The sequence below is a fragment of the Echeneis naucrates genome, chromosome 7 (genome assembly GCF_900963305.1).
Source record: "Echeneis naucrates chromosome 7, fEcheNa1.1, whole genome shotgun sequence".
NCBI lineage: Eukaryota > Metazoa > Chordata > Actinopteri > Carangiformes > Echeneidae > Echeneis > Echeneis naucrates.
The window spans coordinates 3,380,310-3,402,967 of NC_042517.1; the positions used below are offsets into that span (position 1 = coordinate 3,380,310).

The following is a 22,658-nucleotide window of genomic DNA, read 5'->3' on the forward strand; positions in this document are numbered from 1 at the left end:
CAAAGAAAGACTCCGCCCCCCTTCATCAATTGGTCCAATGGAGAGGCTTATTTTAAAGGCCCCGCCCCTCTACAGCTCTGATTGGACAGAACTCCGGAAACCAACACGGAAAAAGATTATTTTTTTTGGGGGGGGGGGGTAAAAAGTTATGGAGTGAAACCTAATCGGATCGCGGCTGTTGCATGCTGCTGCGTTGTGTTTTAGTGGAAAAGAGAAATATCTCCACCGGCGCGTCCCGGACAAACCCAAACCAACCCAAAAACACCAGAACAAGGCGCCTCAGGGTTCATTTGTTTTGTTTTGTTTGTTTGTTTGGTGTTGTTGTTGTTGTTTTGTTTTTTTTGTTTTTTTTTTGTTCTTCTTGTTTGCTCCTGGAGAACGATAGGACGCCGGCCGGCCCGCCTCAGAGGACAGTCAGGTATGTTTCTCCGTCTCCACGGGCCGCCTCGCTGATGTCACCGCCGGGGAGGGAGAGGAGGAGGAGGTGGGGGAGGGAGAGGGGGAGGAGGACGGCGGGAGGAGGAGGAGGAGGAGGAGGAGGAGGAGGGGGGGAGGACAGGTGCGCAGAGTAAACTCACCTCTCCGCCGGGCTCGGATGCGGAACCGTCGCGGAGCGGAGGATCGCTCCATCGGTTTGGAAATTAATTTCTTTTTTCTTTTTTTTTATGAAGTTCTACAGTATTTATTCTACGTCTTTCCTCGACAGTATTGATTTTTTTTTATTTTATTTTATTTTTAATTTTTATTTTGGGAACTCCTAAGTGGGATATTTTTTTTTATTATTATTTATTTCCTTCGCTCCACGCTTTTTGAAGTGACAGTCTCCAAACTGCGCACAAGGATCGGTGCTGCCTTTCAAACCCGACGGAGAGGATTTTAAAAAAACTGCAGTTTTTTATTTCTTTTTTATTTATTTAATTTTTTTTTTTTTTTTTTTTTTTTTAGAGTGCACATTGGGGTGTGGGATCGAGAAGCCCCAGCATCAGAACCAGCACTTTTCCGCTTCAATGCGACACTGACGCAGCTGGTCTCTCATCCCAGCGGCAGACAGGTGATGCTCCGCTGATCCGATGGAAGGATTGATCATCAACAGAGGGAGTTTGATCTGACAGAATAAACAGACACTTGTTATCCATTTCCTTTTTTTTTTTTTACCCCGTAATGGAATACAACACAATCAAGCATCCACAACTTCTATAATCTGCCATGATTTCTCCGTGCGTCATTGCGTCTTAGGGATCAGAGAAGCGTGCGTCTTGCGCCGAAGGACAAAAATAACAATAATAATAATAATCTCGTTCGTGCGCAAAGAAATAAACAATTGCGGGGTTTTGTTTTTGCAAAAAGAGCTGCCAACTACAATGTCCAAGACGCTGAAGAAGAAGAAGCACTGGTCGGCCAAAGTGCAGGAGTGCACCGTGTCGTGGGGGGGTTCCGGAGAGTTGGTCACGGTGGCGGAGGTGCGGGGCGGCGCGGAGCTGGGAGAGTTCCCGCACCTCGGACACGTAGTTTCGGAGGCGGTGGTGTGTCACGCCGGCAGGCTCCCCGGCGGCGGGGACGTGCTGCTGGAGGTGAACGGCACTCCGGTGAGCGGACTCACCAACCGAGACACGCTGGCCGTCATCCGACACTTTCGGGAGCCCGTCCGCCTGAAGACTGTGAAACCAGGTGAGTGCCCAGCCGTTAGTTTAGAATAACAATCAGACACACACAATCACCATCGCAGACACACAAACCTCGTTGAAACCTGGAGGTTGAGATTCTCAAAGTGTGTCGTGAATAAATAAGAGCAAGAACTTCACACTCACCTCTGAGCCTATGTTTGTGTGGAGGGATCAGGTGTGTGTGTGTTGTGTTGTGTTGTGTTGTGTTGTGTTGGTCACTACTTACAGCTGCACCTGAAGTGTGTTAACATGCTCCCTTTTTATTCAGACAAATTTCTACCACTGCTGCTGCTGCAGTCCAATCCTGTCAAACAATATATAAGTGAGCATGTTGTGTGTAAGCATGCTTGTTCACACCACTCAGTGTGTGTGTGTGTGTGTGTGTGTGTGTGTGTGTGTGAGTGTGTGTACTCTCCAACATAAACCATGAACGGTCAATAAGCTTGCAGCCTTTTGTCTGAACTCAGCATGTAATCTTCTTTGCATCCACTGCCCAAGTGTTGCCTGCCTCATTCTATAGCTCGTGTGTGTCACCTTGTCGCACTCACGGAGTCATCACTAACACACACACACACATGCTTGCTTATTCCATGTCATTGTGATTCTCTGTCTGTAAGCTCATCTGAAAGCTTACTGATTGGATTTGTCTGTAATTACTGGACTCAACAGTAATTGGTTTGTGCTTGCTTCTGGTCTGCAGACACGTCTGATGAATGTGTTCACAGTGTCAAACTATCAGTCACCCAGGACATGAAGGGCGTTTGTGGTGTGTCTGTTCACGTGAATGGACGGATTCGATAGAGGTACTTCTGTGGCAAATACTTAGCAGGGATTTGTTTGGTTGCTCTGCCAGCTTAGACGGTGTCAGTCTGCTTGCAGCACTGAGCCGAGTCCAAGTCTAATTGAATCAATTAGGCCCGTATCCTCAAATCCCCAGGATGGTGTGAGAGCCCGGGGACACGGTTTGACACCTTGACTGTCTGGCTTCTTTGCTGTGTGGCAGTCTTGCTGCTGCACATCAGCTAAACCTGGAATCTGGGACTGGAATCAAAATGGAGAGTATTACTTTTCAACTGACTGAGCTTTTTTTTTTTTTTTTTTAACAACGTTATCCATTGCAGCTCACGTCGTCTCAGGTTTTTCTAACATTTTCCTCCTGACCTTGTGCTACGTGACGTTAGTTGCGTGGAAAGTGATGCTCAAGTTGCACTTTGACGTGCAGAGGCTGCTTCATTGTGGGACCCTTGCTGGGCCCTCGCTGTGTGTTTATGTCTTTGTCCCCTCCCTCATGATTTATTCATACTTCATCCATCACTGATTGCTCCTTTATTCCAGGATGATGTGGCAGATGGGCGGTTCAGGTGTTAGTAAGCTGAACGCGCTGGAGGTAAATATGTATTCTCTGTAAAGTTTTGGGAGCCGGGATGAATGCTTGATCTTCTCCGCTCAGCCAAAATATGTCTCGCTGCGTGTTTTGCCATTCCCGGCTCCCCTTCCTAACCTCACAGCAGCTGAGACCTCATGACTCTTCCCCCGCACAGATGGGGACAGAAGTGGCCCATGCCCTCAGTATGCAGCTTCCATCTTTGTAAGGAGAGCCAGGTAATAGGCAGCTACCTGGAGGAGAAGATTTCGTAGAAGCGCAGGGATCCCACAGATACCTATTGCTGTGACCTGTGAGTGGGCAGCCCATTGATTAAATTCTGTAAACAGACTCAGGGCTCACTCGTTTGTTCTTGGAGCTTAATGGATAGATTCACAAATCAGGTCTGGAATGGAAACTGGAGAGGAGTTTTTCTTCCAAAAGGCTCAGTCTTCGTCTTTTAAAGTGTGAAAGAGAGATGATGATGATAATACTGAGATGGCCAAGGTTCACGTTTTACCCTACTATAAGAAGACTGTTAAGAAAAGAAGGTCCAGATGGAAATTACTTTTATTTATTGCCGGTGAGTTTGTTTACTGTGGTGCTGAGTGATCTTCCTGCAGACTGAAAGGCATACACTTTAAAAATAATAAAAAAATATATATATAATAATCTTAAACTGAAGATACTTAACTGGTCCACAAAACACAAACTTAAGTGGAATAATGACATTATCATCTCAGAGATTAGTTCATCATTAACAGAACAAAGAGTTAGTGAGTCTGATGGGGCTTCTGGAGTCTTCTAGCTGCCGAGGAGCACTTTTATTTTTAACCTATAGCAAGTACATGGCACTTCCAGCTGATGTAGAGAAAAGTGCAACTGCACATTTGATTTCAGTCTCTTAATTTACCATTTTTTAAATAGGGTGTAGTTTTTCTTTTTACCAGACACTACAAAAGAATCACATGGACAGGATGCTTGAATGAGTGTGTGAGATAACTGCAGTGGGTTCTTTATTCCACCTTTTAAGGCTTAACAGGAAAGGCCTCTTTTCCCCCTAATGGATCCTGTCATACATCACCAGTCTGTGACGATCAGCCGCTTTCATGTTACTGGTTAACAAACAATGTGCCCACATTTGTACTCTCTGTGACTTTTTGTTATTTACTTTACACGACATGTTGCCACTTGTTGGATGGATGGTCAGTTTTATTTATGCAGTTGAGGGAGGCAGATTAGGGAAGTGTATCCCCCCCCCAAAAAAAAAGAGAAAAAGAAACACATGACAGATATTTGTCAATGAACGGATAGTTTCAGTCAAAAGAGGTGTGTTTTAGATATTTAGTCCCAGCGGCAGTGAGAGACTTTGAGTTCACTTTAATGTTTGACAAAGCCGTGCATTAAATCCACAACCAACCAACCTGGACACCGTTTAATACTTTGTTACCTTTTTTCTTTCCCTTTCGCTCGTCTCGTTGCCTTTAGTCTCATCGGGGGGTGTCGTGTCGAGGTTAACGCTTCACACGTTTGCCATCATCAGCACAGCAGAGCGATAAGCGCACCGGCTGTGTTAATGTAAAGTGCCTCCTCCCCGTCTCCAACCCCACTGAGCGTTCAAGGCTTCTAAGACTAAGCTGCTCGAAAGCAGCTGAGCAGAGCCGCGACAATCTCCCTGCTCATTCTCCCCACGGTAAATATTGTCTCTGCTGCAACCGGACAATTTAGCTACCAGATTTCACTTCTTTCCTTTTCTTGCTCTTGGACTGCCCAAAAACTTCACAGGCGAGGCTACTGCTCCTCCTGCTGCCCCCATTCAGGGTTTTGTGAGTGCGAATGGAGCTTCATTTGTGCCCTTCTGCTCTGTGCTCTCTCCGCCAGATCCTACGTCCTCTGCGAGCATTTGTAAGAGTGTGCGTATCGCAGCTGTACACCTGACGTGGTGTCCGCCCATCGCCAACCTCCTACTGGCTGCTCTGTCAGCTCATTCCCTGAAATCTGTCACACTTCTCTGCCCTCCGCCCGGCCCACCAGTTGTCAGTGAGGGACGCCGGTGCGATCGGATGGGCAGAATGAGACTCCCCCTAACGCCCCGCCCCTGATAACAGCAACATTCACCAAGACTGCGTCCTTCTACTCGCTGAGTGGTCGTGCTGTGATGCCAGCAGCAGCGTCTCCAGGTTGTTGCTGCTGCTGTTGGAATTGGATGGTGTCGCCTCTCGCCCTCCTTTTCCTCGGCTCGCCTCCTAATTGGGCTCTCTCCAGCAGCGGGCCGTTCCTGAAGCTGTTTATCTCTCTTCAGATAAGACGAGGTCAGCTTCTAAACATCGCGTATACATAACAGGGAGCAGAGCCTGGCACTTCCTATGTCATGAGGAATGATAAGTCCTGTTGTGCTCGTATGAAAGTGCTGCGTTTCACCACCTTTGACTGAAAGGTACACCCTTTATATTTTTCACATTAAATTGCCTGAAAATGTGTCGTCACCTGACAGTGCGGCTCAGACCGCTCAACCAATCAACTTTCCATCCAGTTCTGTGCCACATTTCTAAGATACTCTTTTTCCTCTCTGGATCTTAATTAGACAAAAGCCTGGTAAATGTTAGGCAGCTCGCCTCTCGGCCTCCCCTAGGTGTCCACCTAGACGTTTTTGTTTTTAAATGAAGCTGCCATATTCTGTGTACCCCCCCCACCCCCCAGTTTAAATCCACTGGTCTAATTGCTAAGGAGAGGAGGAGACCTCTGCAGATGATTCGGCTGATGGTGAGAACCTCCTGGTTCATAATTCATCGGTAAAACAATAAGACAGCAGCTCCCATATGAGCATCTTCATCGTCACATGCTGTGCATTTACACTGTGATTTCTTTTCTTTTTTTTTTTTAAATGTTGCTACTTAAGTTAGGGCAAAAGAATTGGATTTTTATACTGTCATTAAATAAACCCAGCAGGCAAACAGCTCTGTATTGTGCAAGTTAATTTAGAATTAGAGCTCTGGCTTCTTCTTGTCATTAATGAACATGTGAATCAGTGACTGGCATGGCGGTTGTTTTGTTAACTATCACCTGGGGTTTTTCATTTTTATCGTCTATTAACATTGTCATTACCTTCCTGCACTGTGCACCAACATTAACTTCATGATAAGGAATGTTTGTCCTCCAGCATCAGACACGAGAGAAAGAGAGAGAGAGAGAAAAAAGGGTGTTGTTTGGGCTTGTGAGAACTGCTATTGTGCCTTTAGCAAAAATGCCACACCACCTGACCCTGATGTGTCCGAAAGGAGTCTGATTAGCTTTAAAAAAAAAAAAGCCTGTGTTGCTGTGAGCTGCAGGCAGGGAGATGTGTATCCAAATATCCAAAACGGCAGCCAGACTGCAATGCACAGCTGCACGCGTGGATAGAGGGATGCAGCGGATAGATTATCTGATAGTTGATTGAATCGAGTTTCTTCCAGATGCACACTCGCTGCCCTCAGCGGAGGGCCTATTTGGGGACTTTGTTTCTGGCTGGGTCTGTGTGAAACCTCCCTGTAGTGTTGCCGCACAGGCAATAACTGGAAAAGAAAGAAGGAAGAGGCAGCTGGCACATCGCTGTCTCAGAAATTTCCCTGAGATGGGTTCCCTTTTGAAGGATGTATTGGATTTAAACCAGGAGAGGAAGGGAGGGAGGAAAAAAAAAAAAAGACAAACAGGTTTAGAAGAAACGGAAATGGGGTCAAAGAGGGAGAGGAAAGAATGAGAAGAAACAGAGGTAGGAAGAAGACAAAGAGAGCAAAGTAATCTCAGAGCTGAGAACGCATATGTTACCATTAATCACCATAATAGTATTGATTCTCTGTTGTGACTGTCTGAAATGATTCTGCAGACTGTTCATCAAGCCAGAGCTCACTCTCTCAGACTTACCGCTCAGTCAGTATTTCCAATCATATCTGCGAGTAACCGGCCTGTGTGAGCCGACTGCATATGTGTGCACAAGCATGCATGATAATGAAAAATTAAGTCACATCTGAATTGGTTTTGACTTCTGCTCGCATTTCGAAACTGAACACAAAGACATTGTGCGTCCTTCAGTGTGTGTTTGAATGCTGCAAGGGTTGTTTTTTTTTTTTTCTTTCTTCTCTCATTTTCCATCACTATATGGCCTCTCTGTGTTGCAGAGGGGAGGATGTAGAGATTGTGCTGGGATGGTTCTTTCTTTAATTTATACTTACCGTGGATCTCTGGTGTTTATTTTGGATGCAAATGATAAGACCGAGACAGATTGCCTGTCTTTGGTGCGGACTTGTGCATACCTCTGTTCCTCCAGTTGAGATCTTTCTTTACACTCTGGGTAATAAATCAGCCGAGCAGACTCAATCCCAGAGTTCTGTCTCCTGGTGGGCTGTGGGGCTTGTGGGCTTGGCCCTGTGCCCGTGCTGATGGGCCTCTGTCAATACTCCCTCAGCCAGCGTAGCCCACTGAACTGTTTAGTCGTGACGCTGTGTCTCCAAGAGTCCATTCGGCCCGCTTTTTTTTATCCCCGGTTTGTGCCTGTGACGACATCTGATATGAAACTGATGTAAAGTGCACCTCCCTCACAGTAACCACCTACTCAGCCAGATGCTGCTGCGGCCCCATCTGCTCCCAGAGCTGCAGCACTGCCGGTGTTTTTGCCAAACCGCTGCGTGAAAATGTTTCATATTCGACCACTGAAACCTGATTTTCCCCTCCCCCCCTTTGTCCCCTTTTCAAAGAATAAAATGAAAATCCCGCTATCATGTGTTTGATCTGATTAAACAACAGATGATATTGCTGGCTAGAGTGAGCTGCCGTCATTAGTTTGAAAGGGCAGGTAGTAAAAAAAAAAAAAAAAATCCCATATTGCAGTGAAGTGAAGGAAAGTCTTTTCGGTGATTATAAAGCAGGTCTAGGCTCCAGATTAATGCTGTGACAGTATCAAAGTGCTCAGTCCACAGAGAGATACTCACAGCCGGTGTCCAGAAAACGGCCTCAAGCGAGCCATCAGAGTATCGGTAACGTTGTGATGTCACTGCAAAGCGGTCACTGCTCTCAGCCGTACTTCACGCCCATCTGGACCTGCTGTTGCAGGATTTGGTTTCCCCGAAGTCTGCTAATGAGCTGGATTTTAATTCCCTCAGAGGCAGAGGAATGGTCTGACCTGTTGTTTCTAGATCTCCAAAGAGAAGCCTGAATTCATTCATTCATTGTTTCTATTGGATATCAGCGGCTCAGATGAAAGGCTGGGAAAGTGTAGAGAATGGGGCCTTTAAATCTGTTTAGCCATGGACAGAGAAACTGGATGAAATCCTCTTGAGACAAATAGCTACAAAGCTGGAAAATAAAGTCTACTTGAAGTCGCATTTGTCTTAATGTGGGACGCGAGAGACAGCCATTTTCTCCCCACGCCATTAATGCACGGTGTGTAGTGTCCTCCCTCTGTGGTAGGTGTCATGCTCCGTGGAGATGAGGTTCCCCGAGTGTCCTCATTAAAATTCATGGATGTCAGGATCTCAGCCTGGCCAATTTAGCTTGCTTTGCTCCCTAGCTTCCCTAACAGGTTATTGATCGGGTCCAATCTCATCTTTGTTAAGCCAGCCGACACATCCGGAGCCGCCGCGGGTGCCCAAAGGGCCCGGTCTTTATGAGAGGCCGAGGACACTGGGAGGACGTGTTGCTTACACTGGATTTGACTCACAGCTCTTATTCATGATGTTTTGCCTTTTTGCTGAGAAGGCTGGTGCGCTCACACTGACCGCAGATTTTATTCGTTTTGACAAGCCTGCCTTCTCAGTATTCAGCTCATGCAGACCTTATTTTTCTTATGCTCTGCTGATAAACCAACTCCGAGAATATTTACACCCATGACAGAAGAAGTAAGATTCTTTACCCCTTCTGCGGGTTTGTTTTTGCAGTTGTCAGGTGTGCTGTCTGGTGTTTTCTATGTAAAGACCAAAACACACGCTCACAGTGACAAATTTGCCTCCGGGCAACTGGCAGCAGCGGACCAGTGCCCGACTCTCTGAGGTCTTCGAGCAAATTGACTCAAGAGATCACACACACATTAGTCACTGTTTAAAGTAAGCAGAAGGACTTGTCTCTCTGCAATCCTGAAGTTGCAATCAGTGGCGTATCCACGAGGACCAGTCATTCAAGCCTGTCGCACAATTGCTAAGCCAGATTGCTCGAATACCTTCCAATGCATTACTACAAATAAACTTACCTCCCGGGGAGAGGCTGTGAAAGAAAGAAACAAAGGCTTCTAGCCTTGCCTGGTTTCTAGAACGACGTATCCTCACCTGCTTCAGGGTTTCAGACCGGATCATGTTCAATCTATTTAGGACCTTGTGCAGCTTGTAACTGTCCAAAAAAAGCTCTGTATATTTGCTTTTCCTCCAGCAGTGTGTTGCTATTGCATTGTTTTTTTTTTTTACAGTGTGATATTAGCCTGATAAGAATTGTCACTAGTTTTGGCTCCAGCAGCTGATTGATTGATTGATTGATTGATTTATTTATTTATTTATTTTTTCAGGTTTAGGACTCACCTCTCAGTCAGTTTGTTCAGCCTCAAATGTCATGTTTCCCTCAGCACGTTTTTAAAACGTCTGTACGGATGACATTTTTATTACATAATGAGCAGGACCCTGTTCTGGTGACATGATCTGTAATGTTTCCCTTAAATCTGCCTGACAAATAGCTCCGTTGTTGTCAGCGTGTGTACCCGCTGGAGGGTTTGTGTTTTATCTGGGAATGGCGATCATGTGTGGAATGCAGTTATTTCAGATTTGTCGAGCGGAGTGTGAAGTTCCACCGGGGTATTGTTACCAACAGGTGCTTTCTCTGCGGAAATTTGAAATCGTCTCCAAGACGCCTCTTCCTGCGAGGGGATCGCAAAGAAAAGCTCCTCTCTGAGGAGACAGTAGCTGCTGTCACCAAGACACTTTCCACGGAAATGTCACGTTTGTTTCCTGCTCATAAAGATGCCGCGCTCGAATACACTTCACTTCTTGTGAATGCCCTCATTTTAAACAGCCATTGCACAAGAGTGGGATCAATACCACAAATATAACCACAATTTCAGATTTTGAAATGGATTTTTTTTTTCCCCTGTAGTTCCTTTTTCTTGGGTACATGTGAGTTTCATCCTTCCCTGTTGGTGTGGGCTCAGTCTCTTCGCTACAAAAAATCAAAACCTCCACAGGCATCATTTGAATGGCAGCTATTTATCATAACCGGGCTGCGTTTCCTGTAAAATGAAAAGAGGCTTCAAGTTGGTGCAGCGTGGAGGTTTTTTAACCTATTATGATTCCAGTCAAGCCATCACACTGACGCATGTCAGCAGAAAATGACTTTCAAATACTCTCTGCCTCTGGAGGATTTACTCAGTACACAGGAATGCGGCCCAACTGGTGTTATTTTAATGCTCATGGACTTGAAACACTTTGAACAGGCCCCGAACGACCTGCAGTTAACAGGCCTTTTGCATTTAATATGAGGTGTCTTTGCACCACAGACGAATTTTAAAACTGGAGGATGAATCTCAGTCCTTCAGAGATGCGATAACTAAGCAAAACATATCGCCTTGGCTTAAGGAAAGAGGGAGAGCGTGAGCAGAAGAACTGGCAAGGTCTAAAATTTGGCTATGAAAAAGGGGGGAGTTGCCTCCAGATAGTCCAGGGAGAGCCATTTGCCAGGCTCTCGCCGTTCTTGTTATCAGTCTTCCTCTCAGCTCGTCCAGAGCTTAGTGGAGCTGTTACGGGATGGCATTGCTGCTGTCTGCGTGCCCAGGCTGCCTAAGAGCATGTGTACCAGGGGGCTCCTCAGGAGCTGGCAGAGCAGCACGCCTCCCAGCGAGTCGGCTTGAGAAGTAAACACACACATGCAAGACGCAGCGATGGGCGCTCGGCACGCGCACGCATAGGCGCACAATGATGTATAAAGTTCAGATTCTTCCTGACAGCCTCCCACCCGTCTGTTGACCTGCACGACCCGTCTCAGCAATTTCGCACGAGATGGCTCCGGCGTGGACATATGGGCAGAAGAGATAGACCCTCTTGTCATGAAACACACGTACTGTCTTGTTGTGTGCACTTTGATCACAATGTGGTGTGTGTCTGTTTCATGTCAGTGTCAGGGCTTGGCACATGCTTTGCAAATAAAACTTAGTGGCAGCTGGTGAAATGACGTTGTTTCCCCTCTAGGATTCAAATGTGGCAGAAAATCATCTTTTCTCTTCTTCTTCGCCGAGTTATTTCAGCTTCTGTTGATGCAGCAGAGAAATGAGAACCCTGATTATGAGACTCTTTTAGTTTTTGAGCCGAAGCTGTGCTGTAAAAATTGTTATCTTAAGCATACTGTATCATCAAATCACAGGATTCAGTGATTGTGTTTCCTGCACCAGCTTTAATGGATTGCAGCATTTTCAGTGCATCTACTATTTCCTCAGTGTGTCTGTTTACTAAGTTGAGGCCGTTGGAGTTGAAGTACACAGCTAATAATGATAATTGGGATATTGAAAAAAAAAAAAAATTGTGTTAATGACACCGCAGGGCTGAGGAATCAGGGATGTCCTGATTTGATCTGATATGGAATCAGCTTGATGCTGCTGATGTCGCTCGTTGCTTTGTCTGCGGCAGGTCGCTGCTTCTCTTACTGTCTGTCAAGCAAGCGGCGGCCATGTTACGCTACGTTCCGTCATTGTATCGACGAAGACTGCAAATTTGGAAAAATAGACTATATAAAGGGTGATCCAACTGGTCAGATTAAAATGACGTCTTTCTGACATTGGCCTCATTTCTCACTTCTCAGTTTGTCACCTCGTTAAATGTTTTCCAAATGACTCTGGTCTCTGTTTCTAGTTTCAAATTTAATAATTCATAGTTTAATTTGAATGAGCGCCTCAGAAAACTAAACCCCGCAAATTTCTCCCCCTAACCTGCTGCATTTTTTAAAATGGTTACATTATAAATGGACTCGAAAGTAGTGAGCACAGATCCCTGTGCACTTTTTAATTGAACACGGCCAACAGTTTAGACACACATCTGAACCACTAATGAGCAGCTGAGTCCTGTGCTGGTGCTACAGTGTGTACCAGCGGGCTTCTTCTTCTTCTTCCTCTTCCTCTCCTGCTCCTTTTATTGGCATCTTCTTGCACAGCCTGCACACAGATTAGTTTTTTTCCAGCTCGTCGCTGTCACCATAGTTTTTGTTTTTGTTTTTATTTTTCATCTGAAATGCCTCCACACATTTAGGGCCTTCGGCGGAGCCAAGTTCTCATCAGATCTTTCTCAAAAAGGGTGGCCGCACAGCTTCGCACATCCACGGGAAGGAGGCTTTTCAACCCAGACCTCTAGTACGGATCGTGACTGGGATTCTTTTATCGCTTCATCCAGTTTCCTTTTTACTATCCATTAAGTGTATTATTCTTTTTGCACACTTTCGAATAGTTAGGATTACAAATTCTCTCTGCAACTGCGTACATTTGTATTAATCTAATAGATTTTCACACATTAAACTAAACACGATAAGTGAGAGATGATTTTGTCACTGGAATTATTATTGCCATTATTATTTTGACATTGATCACATATATTGATTGCAGTAATCTTGTTATGATTATCGTGGTTGGTTACCATCAGCTTTGTTGATTCATCATGCTGTCTTCCTTGTTCTTGCTGAGGGAAGACAACTATTATTATGACGATCTAAAGTCTAACCAGCAGATGCACAAAAGGAAAGCACTCAACGTAAAAGCAGCATTCAATATCGCAGCGTCATGCTCTCTCTCCCTGTCACCTCAATGTCAGCCTAAACAAGATCATCCACCAGTGGATCCCTGCCACGCACGCACACACATCGCACAACGCACACACTCAGGGTGTGTTTCTAATCTAAAAGCTACTGCGGTTTTCCAGCAATGCACTTGATGACTTACTCACCTCTGCTCGTGAGTCACGCATCCACTGAATGGAAGCAGCCTTTGGATGAGAAGGATTCCCCGGTGACCACGAGACCACACGGACTAACAGGAATCTTTTACATCACTGCTGCTGTCATGTTGCTGTTTATGGCAGATGATCATTCAGTGGGTTTTTTTTTTACTGCAACCAGGAAAAAAAGATCAGTCACGTCAGAGTCAGACGACAAATCAATCGTTTTTTCATGTTCTGCTCCATTAAACACATTACTAAATAATGACTGCTTTTAAAGCACATTAGTCTTTTCTACATTCCAGGCAAGCGTTTGTTTTCATTCATTTCAGAATCACATTAAATGCAGACAAGAGATGTTTTGGTTTTTATTAAAATTTACTTTATTTTTTCCTTTATGTCAGTATTTCTTTATCGATTTAGCCCCATTTCAAAGTAATTTATTCCTCATGTTGTGAAGAAGAACATCAGGAACTTATCAATTAAGAGACTGATATTAGGTAGAGGAAAAAAAGTTGTAAACTATCAATTTTAAGTTACCAAACTAAGTCTGCTTTTTGGCAAAAATGTCACAAATGTTTGACAGTTAAAAATGAGACTTGAGTCTTACAAGACTTAAATGAGAAACGGTGGTTTGAACGATGGGGGCTTGAATCTTAGCAGGTCCTTGATACCTGTGTTTTGTCTTCCACGGCACTCCTTCTGTTCTCACGGCGCTCTGTTTGTTCCAGCCATCTGTCTGTTTGCTCTGATTTATTGTCCGTTTTATCTGCACACCACAGCAAACGCCGCTGCTACAACATGCAAATATACGGCAGGGCTTTGTGGCCGGCAAACAGTGGCGTGATCCCAAGTCGCCTTGAAAGAACCGTTGGAACGGGAGTGGAAGTAAGAAGCGCACGGCGGCGTGGGCGAAGGCGTCGGCGTGTGGCTTGGCCTCTGCTGCCTCGACTCGGGGGCCTCGGCGCTGGCTTGAAATATGGACACACTCGGCGCTCGTCCCCTGCAGATTCACCCATGAGCACTTTGATAAATGTTCCCACATTTAACTAGATAGGATTTAACATCTAAACATACACACGTCTCCTTGTTTTTCCCGAAAAGCCTGCTGCTGCTCAGCTAATGATGCCGCTTGGTGCCTGAGTTGTTTCTATTATTGGGATGTGCTCCTATTCATCCATCACTGGCTGCTTGGTGATGCAGGGTGGCAGGGCGAATAAGTGGCACCGCACTTCCATCCCCGTACCCCCCCCCACCCACCGAAACCACCCCGTCCTCCTCCTTTTTCTTAATCTCCTCCATCCTCCTATTTTCTCCGGTTTGTGTGGGAGACTGGCTAAAGTAGAGCAGGCTTTCTTCTCTTCCTCTGTGTAGGTTATAGGAAGGAGGGTCTGATGACAGGAAAGGGAACAATGACCATAATGGGAGTGCATGTAAACATCATGTTTGTTTTGTTTTGTTTTTTTTTTTAACCAAAGGCTCATCTGCAAATCGGGAAAGTTGACGGGCATTGAGGGCGTCACCGGGGAGCGGGTGCGAGTAATGCATCGCTTTACAGCTTCGGTCTCAAGTGAAGCTCACTGTGGCCTTTGTCTCCAGAGGGAGCTGTGCCTGTCAGCCCTGTATGTGAAACTTGTCGCACTAGTTTGTTGGTTTCGGGGGTGTTTCTGAACAGCATTGTATTTCCAACCGGAGCCTGTTTTTCCAGATTGAGGGATGTTGGTGTTTGTCATTGACAGCAGATTGAAAGTGGAGATAATCAACCTCCAGAATGGCTGTTGTTCCTGAAATTCAGCCTCCGTCTGCTGCTGCCCATGATAACCAGTGTGGCTGATGACAGTATTGAGTCACTGTGCCGGACTACCAACGCGTATCCATTACACCCGATAACATCCAAGCTCTGGGCAGGGGGATACAGCGTATTCTCTTTCCCCCTTTTAAAGATTTAAAGAGAAAGACCTGCAGAGCGGGGTTTAAAATGACACGCATGCTACCTTAGCCCCACTCACCTGAGCACAGGTAAACTGAATCCTCTCAGACTCACTCGGTTGCATAATGGCAGCGTAAGACCGGGATTGTTGGTCGATTTTCAGCTCAATCTGAGCAAAGATGAGTGCTGATGGCCATGTGTGAATGTGTGTAGCGCACGTGAATTCAACAATAAAACAGGAGCGGGGAAGACTGTGCAGTGGGACCAATTAGCTTGGTCCTTGATCCCATCCCAGCCGGGGATCTCTCTGAGAGCAAGGTCTTGCTTCCTTTCTGACAATGCAGCACTGCAGCAGCACTTGTGCACGTGCACATGCACACGTTGGTGCGTTTGCTGCAATTTATGGAATAATCTTCCATCAAACACCATACAAACCCCGGAGCTCTAACTTTGTGGCATTTTCAGTTTGTGATTTGTTGTCAAGCTCGCAAGCGCTTTCTCTCTGCATCTCTTTGATCTGCTTCACATCCAGTATTTTTTAAAACCTGCTCCAAGGTGCCGGTGTAGTCTATTTTCAGCCCTTCTTGCCAGTCCTGTGGAATCAAAGGGTATTTGATGATACATAAATAATTCATTTCCTTTGTAATTGCTTGTGTGTTAGTTGTACTTCAGTTATGATGAATTGCCTGCATTGGCAAATCACTCACAAACAAAACTGGCAGAGTGAGGATCTTGTGCAGAAAGAAAAAAACATGTAAATGTTAGCTAATAATGCCTATGCTCTGAGACAGTAATGTTTGCCTTTGCTTTTGCTAGATAGCAATCAGCGCAAACATTCTCACATTGCTTGAGAAATGAATGCTTTTTGGTGGAAAGGGGAGCTCCGGGAAAAAGTATGTAATGAGGACAAGAAGACATTTGACATTTTCTGTTGCAGGCTACAGGCTGTTTCAATTCAGTGCTGAGAGAGAGAGAGAGAGAAGAAGAGGAGAGTAAAATAGAGAGAAGGAGGAAGAACTACAGGAGAGGGGAGAAATAAGGAGGGAGGGATTAGGAGGGGATGAGGCCCGAGTTAAGCCCTACACCCCATCTGGGAGGAGATGAGCCACGCTGTCATCTGTAAGTTGCGGGGAAGGCTAAATTAAGTCATCGCCAGTAGCAGCGAATTACAGCCCATTGCGGATAATGGCGAGTCGGAAATGTCAGAACAATCATGCGTTGATTAGCCACTCTCCGGTTGCTCAGCAGCCGCTATATCTCACTGGGTCATTAAGTCACAGGGAGCAGTCGTCACTGGACTCTGAACTTGGTATATTTCTGTGTGTGTACAGTTGTGTACACACAAACACAAAGCCAGATTAATTCATGTTTACTGTGTCCATTCAAAAGCACAGCTGAAAAGCGGTTTCTTGCAGAGGGGGGTAGAATTCGATGGCTGCCTCGTAATTGTGTATTCATTGTGTGTTTTTGTGTGTGGGAGTTTCTGTGTGTGCGTGGGTGGGTGTGTTACTGTGTTTGGGTATACTTTTGTATAAATACCTCCCTCAAGTATTTATCACTGAGTGTGTTTGGTGGGAGATATTAACACTGGAAAGGCCATGCGGTCATTTTAACCTCGCTCACCTATCAAATTGCACATAATTCTGCTTGAATAAACATCCCATGTCTCCCAGTCAGTGACTTTTCCTAGAAATGTGGGGGTGGGGGGGGGGGCAGCACGGCGGCATAGTGGTTAGCACTGTCGTCCCACAATAAAAAGGTTGTGGGTTCAGTTCCCAGGCCTGGGGCCTTTCTGTGTGGAGTTTGCATGTTCTCCCGGTGCCTGCGTGGGTTTCCTCCCCCCGTCCAAAGACATCATGTTTGGGTTCATTGGTGGTTGTTGGTCTCTGTCTGTCTCTGTGTGTTGGCCCTGCGATGGACCCACCCAGAGTGAGCCCCGATTGGCTCCAGCACTCCCCGTGGCCCAGAAACAGAAAAGTGTGAGTGTGTGTGTACATAAAAGTAAAACAAATACCTCTCCCAGTCATTATAATAGCTAAAATCCAGATCACCTTGGTTGCCTAGCAAAGCCTTTTGTTACTTTTTGAAAAGTTTTATGAACAGGAAAATTATTATATTGAAGTTCCATTTCTTTGTGCAAAGCTCTCTTTTGATGTTTGATGATTGATTTATTTTTTTCATGGTTTTTTTTTTCCCATTTACTGTTCAAATGGATTTATGTTTCTGCATCTTTCACATAAATGTATGCATCATGTGAAAAAATGAAAAGAAGTTCATTTGTTTAATTATTTTGATGTAAAAGAAAAAATACAAGCTTTTCCCCTAGCAGACTTCTTACTTGCGATTTTAAAGCCTCTTGTGATGCAGGGTCAAAATGAGCTGACGGCCTCTCCGGGAGGTATTGGATTCCTGGCCTTTCTCGAGTTAAATTGGTGGAAGTTATTAAATGTAAAGCTTAATTGCTACGGAGGAAAATAGTTTTCCAGCACTAAGGTGGTTGACTTGTATTTGCCATCAGATTAACCATTGAAAATAGACTTAGTCATACTCACGCACGCAGTCTGGGGTTCTTCTTGGAGTTAGACGACATGGTCTGTGTAAATATTCCAGCACAAATACAAACTGAAACCGAGTGTTTGCCTACTAGTGACAGCGGGCAGCTACTGCATCATTATTTCAACAGCTCAGCCTTGGACTGTTTTTCCAGCTTTTTAAGGTTTTAATCTTTTTTTTTTTTTTACACGCGAGTGTAAGTATTTCAAATAACACACAGGAAATGGACTGGACTTTACAATTTGAAAGAGAGCCAGCCTCATGTTTGATATGACTATCAATGACTGACACTTCATAGGAGGAGGCAGTGTGTGTATATGTGTGTGTGTGGGGGGGGGATTCTTGTTTTTAATGTGTCTGCCAATCACGTCAGATTTCCTCTGAGCATAAGTTAAGCATGTGATAGTTTAAGTCTCCCGTCTTTGCTCTCCCCGTCACATGCTGGGCTTTGGGCCTTGAGCTGCTGCCCACCAAATGTAGAAAGAAATAGAAATACGCTCAAGAATCACTGCATTGTTGCTGCATGGAGGCTCGATTCTCTTTGAAAGTCGTCCAAGTCATACAAAGAAAAAAAAAAAAAATCCCTCTGGTGCACTGAACCTGTTTGTTTGAAGTGGCTGCACTTTGAAATGCCTCTTAAGAGACTTTGACTCTGGAGCTGTTTTTGTAGGATCTGCTGAGGTGAAGAGTTGAAAGGAAGTTTCAATGGCGCTTCTCCAACAGAATAATGTGAGTCCTGCTTGTTTAGCCAGCGGGCCATGACACAAGTAGCGATGCAGGCAGGGAGAAGTGGCCTTGATGAATAACTGTTGATATTGTTGCACTAATACCGATTCTAAGGCCTCCAATGCTTCCTTAAAAAACAGCAGTGGCCGCAATTGTTCCTGCTTACTGCTCAGAAATACCAGCAAAGGCAGCCGCTGGCAACTAATGTTTTACAGCAGCGAAGAAAAATGAGCAGAATGCCAGTTGGCAACATACTACACTGGAAAGTCCCAATAAAAAGGACAACTGGTGTGAGGGTTGTTATTTATTTTCATATTTTACAGCCAGAGCCAAGCCAAAGAATCACACCTGTATTGACATACAGCTGGTAAATGAATGTTTAATGGAATCAGTTTGTTCAATTAAATTAATGACACTGTATCAGAACTTGGGATTGAACCTTGGACCAGTGAAGCTATAATGATAATGAGCAGTATGACAGTGGATAGATACATGAAGACTGCACCTGTGTGTGTATATATGCTGAAGGCTGACAGCTAATTAAGCTTGAGTCTCTTTTACAATGATTCAATAAATCTGGAGGAAAAAAAAACAAAAACAAAACAGCAATGAAAATTGATTCCTGCACTTTTAGCTTTAGTTGAACTTCACTCTGCTCAGCTCTGCTCAGTGTGCGAGCTAAGGGGAGTGGCCCACACATGGTGGTGGCCAAATAGTCACTATTGCTGCCTTCAGGCCGAAATGTCCTCCCTCAGACACGGTTACACATCGGGGTTATTACTCATTCAAAATAATTGCACAACTAAAGGAAATATCTCTCCTGAGAAAGGGAGGGAACTGAGGGTGGGCTAATGGAGCCCATTGTTCTCCTGATCCATGTTCAGACCTCAGGGAGGGAAGAAGCACTTAGGAGGAGTGTGTGTGTGGGTGTTTGAGGGTTGTGCGAGGTGCTGTGCGTGCCTGGCCGAGCCTTGTCTTGGGGTCAGGAAGAACAACAGGAGTGTGTTATGTTGCACTCTGCTGGAACCCAGCTGGGGCATTACTTAACTCCCCCCACCCTCTGCACACACACACACACACACACACACACACACACACAGAGACACAGGCATACATACTTTTTCATAGTTCAGTGAGCACAGTGTCAAGTCATTGTTAAGTGAACTATAGATTAGTGTGTATGTGTGTCTCAGAAGAAAAAGGGGCGTGTGCGAGTGTGTTGTGTGTGTTTTTCCAGGAACAGCCGCTGCTGTGCACGAACTGAAGCATTCATGTTGCTTGCATTATCTCAGCCTGTCTGTGTTTGTACTCCCCTCGTCTCACTGCTCTGTTTGCACCCCCGCCTCATATTTTACCTAATAAATCCCAAAGAGGGCCCACTGATGTTCAACAATGTAATGAAACCGCGATCGCCCGATTACAGGTGTGTGTTTCACACACATTCGTGTTCGTTCGAAGAAGCTGCAGACAAAGAAATATCTTCAGATTCTGAGAGGTTTTTTTTTTTCTGGCTCCCTCACAGATTTTCTACTTCCTGACAGACCGCTCTGGTTCAGAGGCCCTCTGATTTCAAGGCCTTTCTCCACGCATGCCTCAGCGCTGCCTCAGCCTCTGTTCCCTGACTAGTGTCTCTCTGGAGATAGGTGAAAAGTGAAAGCAGAGCTGAGTTTTGGAGATGAACCCCCCCCATGGTGCTTTTTTTCTAATGCTTGAAACTTGGATGGGGAAAAAAAGAACTTGTAACCCAGAGACATTTTTATTATTATTTTTTTTTTTTTTACCTGGTTCCCGTTGCATATGCAGCCGATCAGCGTCGCTGCTCTAAATTATCGAACTTTGTGGCTGGTCTGCAGAGTAATATGAATTCCATTTCGACACTTCTGAATCCCCCCAGTGTGATGCCAGGCTAAAAGGCAGAGTAGTACTCGCAGTGTCCTGTTGCACCTTCACTTGATGCAAAACATGCAGGAGCTCAGTGCAACCATTCTATCAAACGATCTAACAGCTAAAGACCGTTTTTACTCTTTAATTCTTGTTCTGCCCTGCTCCATGAAACTACTCTGATATCTTAACCACCTCTGGCCATAGTTGTCAGCTGCCCGGTCAGCCAAGCCAGAAACCTCTTTGTCCTCCCACTGCCCAGCAAGATAGAAGCAATCGAGTCTGAGGCCTTCCCTTGAGCTATTTTCTTTTCCAAGTTGTGCCCAGTTTGGACACTAACTTCGTGACTCCATGGTCACTTTGTGTTGTGTCGAATATGAAGGCTGAGGGAGACAATCGGTAACAGAGGCAGAGAGCATTCCTGTAAGAGCATGCCTGTGAACAATAGACCTTTATGTTTGTCCAAACTCAGTGAGCAGTCCAAGTGTCAACAGAAACACAAGGCCAGCTGCTGGAGACCATTAAAATCAACTGGAGGCCTCGAGGCATGGCACTTCTTGTTTTTTCCAAGTAGCAGGAATCCGATGTTTTACATTGATCGAAGCTCCTTCAGTTGCTAAGTGACCACTGAAAGACTTTTGAGAGGTGGCCTATAGATTAAAATTTGAAATACTTACATCATTTGTCACAGAGAGACCTAAAAATATGCAATGCGTAAAGACCTGGGAGAAATGTGCAGCATTATTTCATTGACAAGGAGAAAGAAGGGACTGACTATTCATGCGTTTCAACTTATTTTTGGAGAATGAACTTTTTAAAGCGTAATCCAGTGATGTAAACTTAGTCAAAGGTCTCATAAACTGAAACTGAGCCTTAAAATGAGGACTTCTGAATGTTTGTGATGTCACAACACAGCAATGTGTGCTCTCAGAACTAGCCTAAGCCCCGACCACCTGGATCCACCATGCAACTTTGTTCAAGAGCTCTACAGAGTTTTCGGCACTCAAAACCACAAATATGTTGCCTATTGGATATCAATGAAAGAAAAATAAAACACTGTAAAATGTGGGATCTTTTAAAATTCAGACATTTAATGTCATGTAATAAGATGCAGAATGAAGACTGGAAGAGAAAAATGATTTAAATGGTGCTTTACATTTGTATTTGCATACTGCACAATAAGGTGTGGACTTGTTTGTTGTAGTCTCAGAATTTAACAAGGACGTGATTGGTCTTTTTGCACTTTTCAACTTTATTTTAATGAGCAAAAACTCATTAGTGGTCTGCATGTTTGTGTCAGAGGTCTCGACCTCTTTACGTCAGTCCCCAGAGGCCTTGGATCTAATCAGTTAACCCGCCACTGAATGCTGGCCTTGATTTGGTTTCATTCTTTTCTGCCTGACTTGGTGTGAGGTGGAAAATTAGTTTACAGTTCTCACAGAAGGGCTAAATGCGTTGTATTGCTTCCAACAAAAAGGGATTGTGGGAGATAAACAAAGGGAAAAAGGCTTTGCCACTTCACCGCTGCAATCTTATCTCCTGTGTATGGCGGCCTCGGCGCTCAAATTTCACCGTGTAATCAAAACAAAACAAACAAAACAAAACAAAAAAAAAAAAAACACTAAGGGGAGTTTTTTTCCATGAGATAAAACTCATCTTCCCTTTCCTCTCCTCAAGTGTTACCAGTCAAGCCAGATAATGTGGTAACCTTCGAATCCTCAGCCTTGGTGCAGGCTTCCTTATCGTAACCTCTGGTGACCCCGTCGTCTTCTTCTCTCCTCGGCCTGTTGTTCTCTTCTCCTGAATCAGCCGCCTCGTGGTGTCTCACCTCCTCACCCTGACCACACTCCCGCTGAGCTGAGGCGCCCTCTGGGTCTCAACCACGGTTGTCCATGAGCACGAGAGCAGAGACCTATGAGCACTTTTTACCTGTTAAGAAATGAGCTGGGGGGGGGGGATTACAATTCATGGTCTGTAGCTTCGGAGTTGAATTCAAATTTTTTGTCATATTATTAATGGATTCACACTTTTCTGTCAAGCACTGAAAGAATTGTCCAGATAAAGGAAAGTAATATTCAACACTACGACTTAGATTTTTTTTTTTCTCTGTCTTTTGGAATCCACAGAAACTGTTAAATCAATAACAGCAGCAGCTTCCTCCAAAAGAGTTTTTTAGGATTCGCATAAAAGGCCCATCCATGGTCGCTGTTGCCGCTCAGAGATAAGATATTGGCGCCCCCCCCCACATCTGCAAAGCACAAAGGTTGCCATGCTGCAACTTCCCGACCTCGAGGTGGCAGGTCACAAACTGTAATCTGTGGTGCAATCACTGCTCGCCGCTCACCGCTCTCTTTCGCTACCATGCAATTTGGCTCGGAGGCAGCTTTTATTACTGCAAGGCAGCTTGCTATTTCGGTAAAGTTTGCCACGCGAACAGATATTGTGGGGGATGTGAAATGATGGAAGAGGATAGCAGAGTGGGGAGACGAGGGAACGGTGGCTGCCTGACCATGCCTGACTGATAGAGGTTCTGGTCTAATTTCTTTTCTTCCCTCAACTTCTCTGCACTTACGAACTCCAGACGGCAGCAGGAAGGAGACGGATAGATTGAAATAACA

At 45.0% G+C, this 22,658-nt stretch overlaps 1 protein-coding gene across 1 annotated transcript in view; it reads left to right on the forward strand.

Annotated features, from left to right (window-relative positions):
• The first annotated feature begins 601 nt into the window (after positions 1-601).
• Positions 602-22,658, forward strand: part of magi3a (membrane associated guanylate kinase, WW and PDZ domain containing 3a) — a 99,820-nt gene continuing 77,763 nt past the window's right edge. Inside the window, exon 1 of the mRNA XM_029507048.1 lies at positions 602-1,668. Within this exon, the coding sequence (XP_029362908.1) occupies positions 1,362-1,668 (307 nt within the window). The 5' untranslated portion in view covers positions 602-1,361. The remainder of the gene's footprint in view (positions 1,669-22,658) is intronic.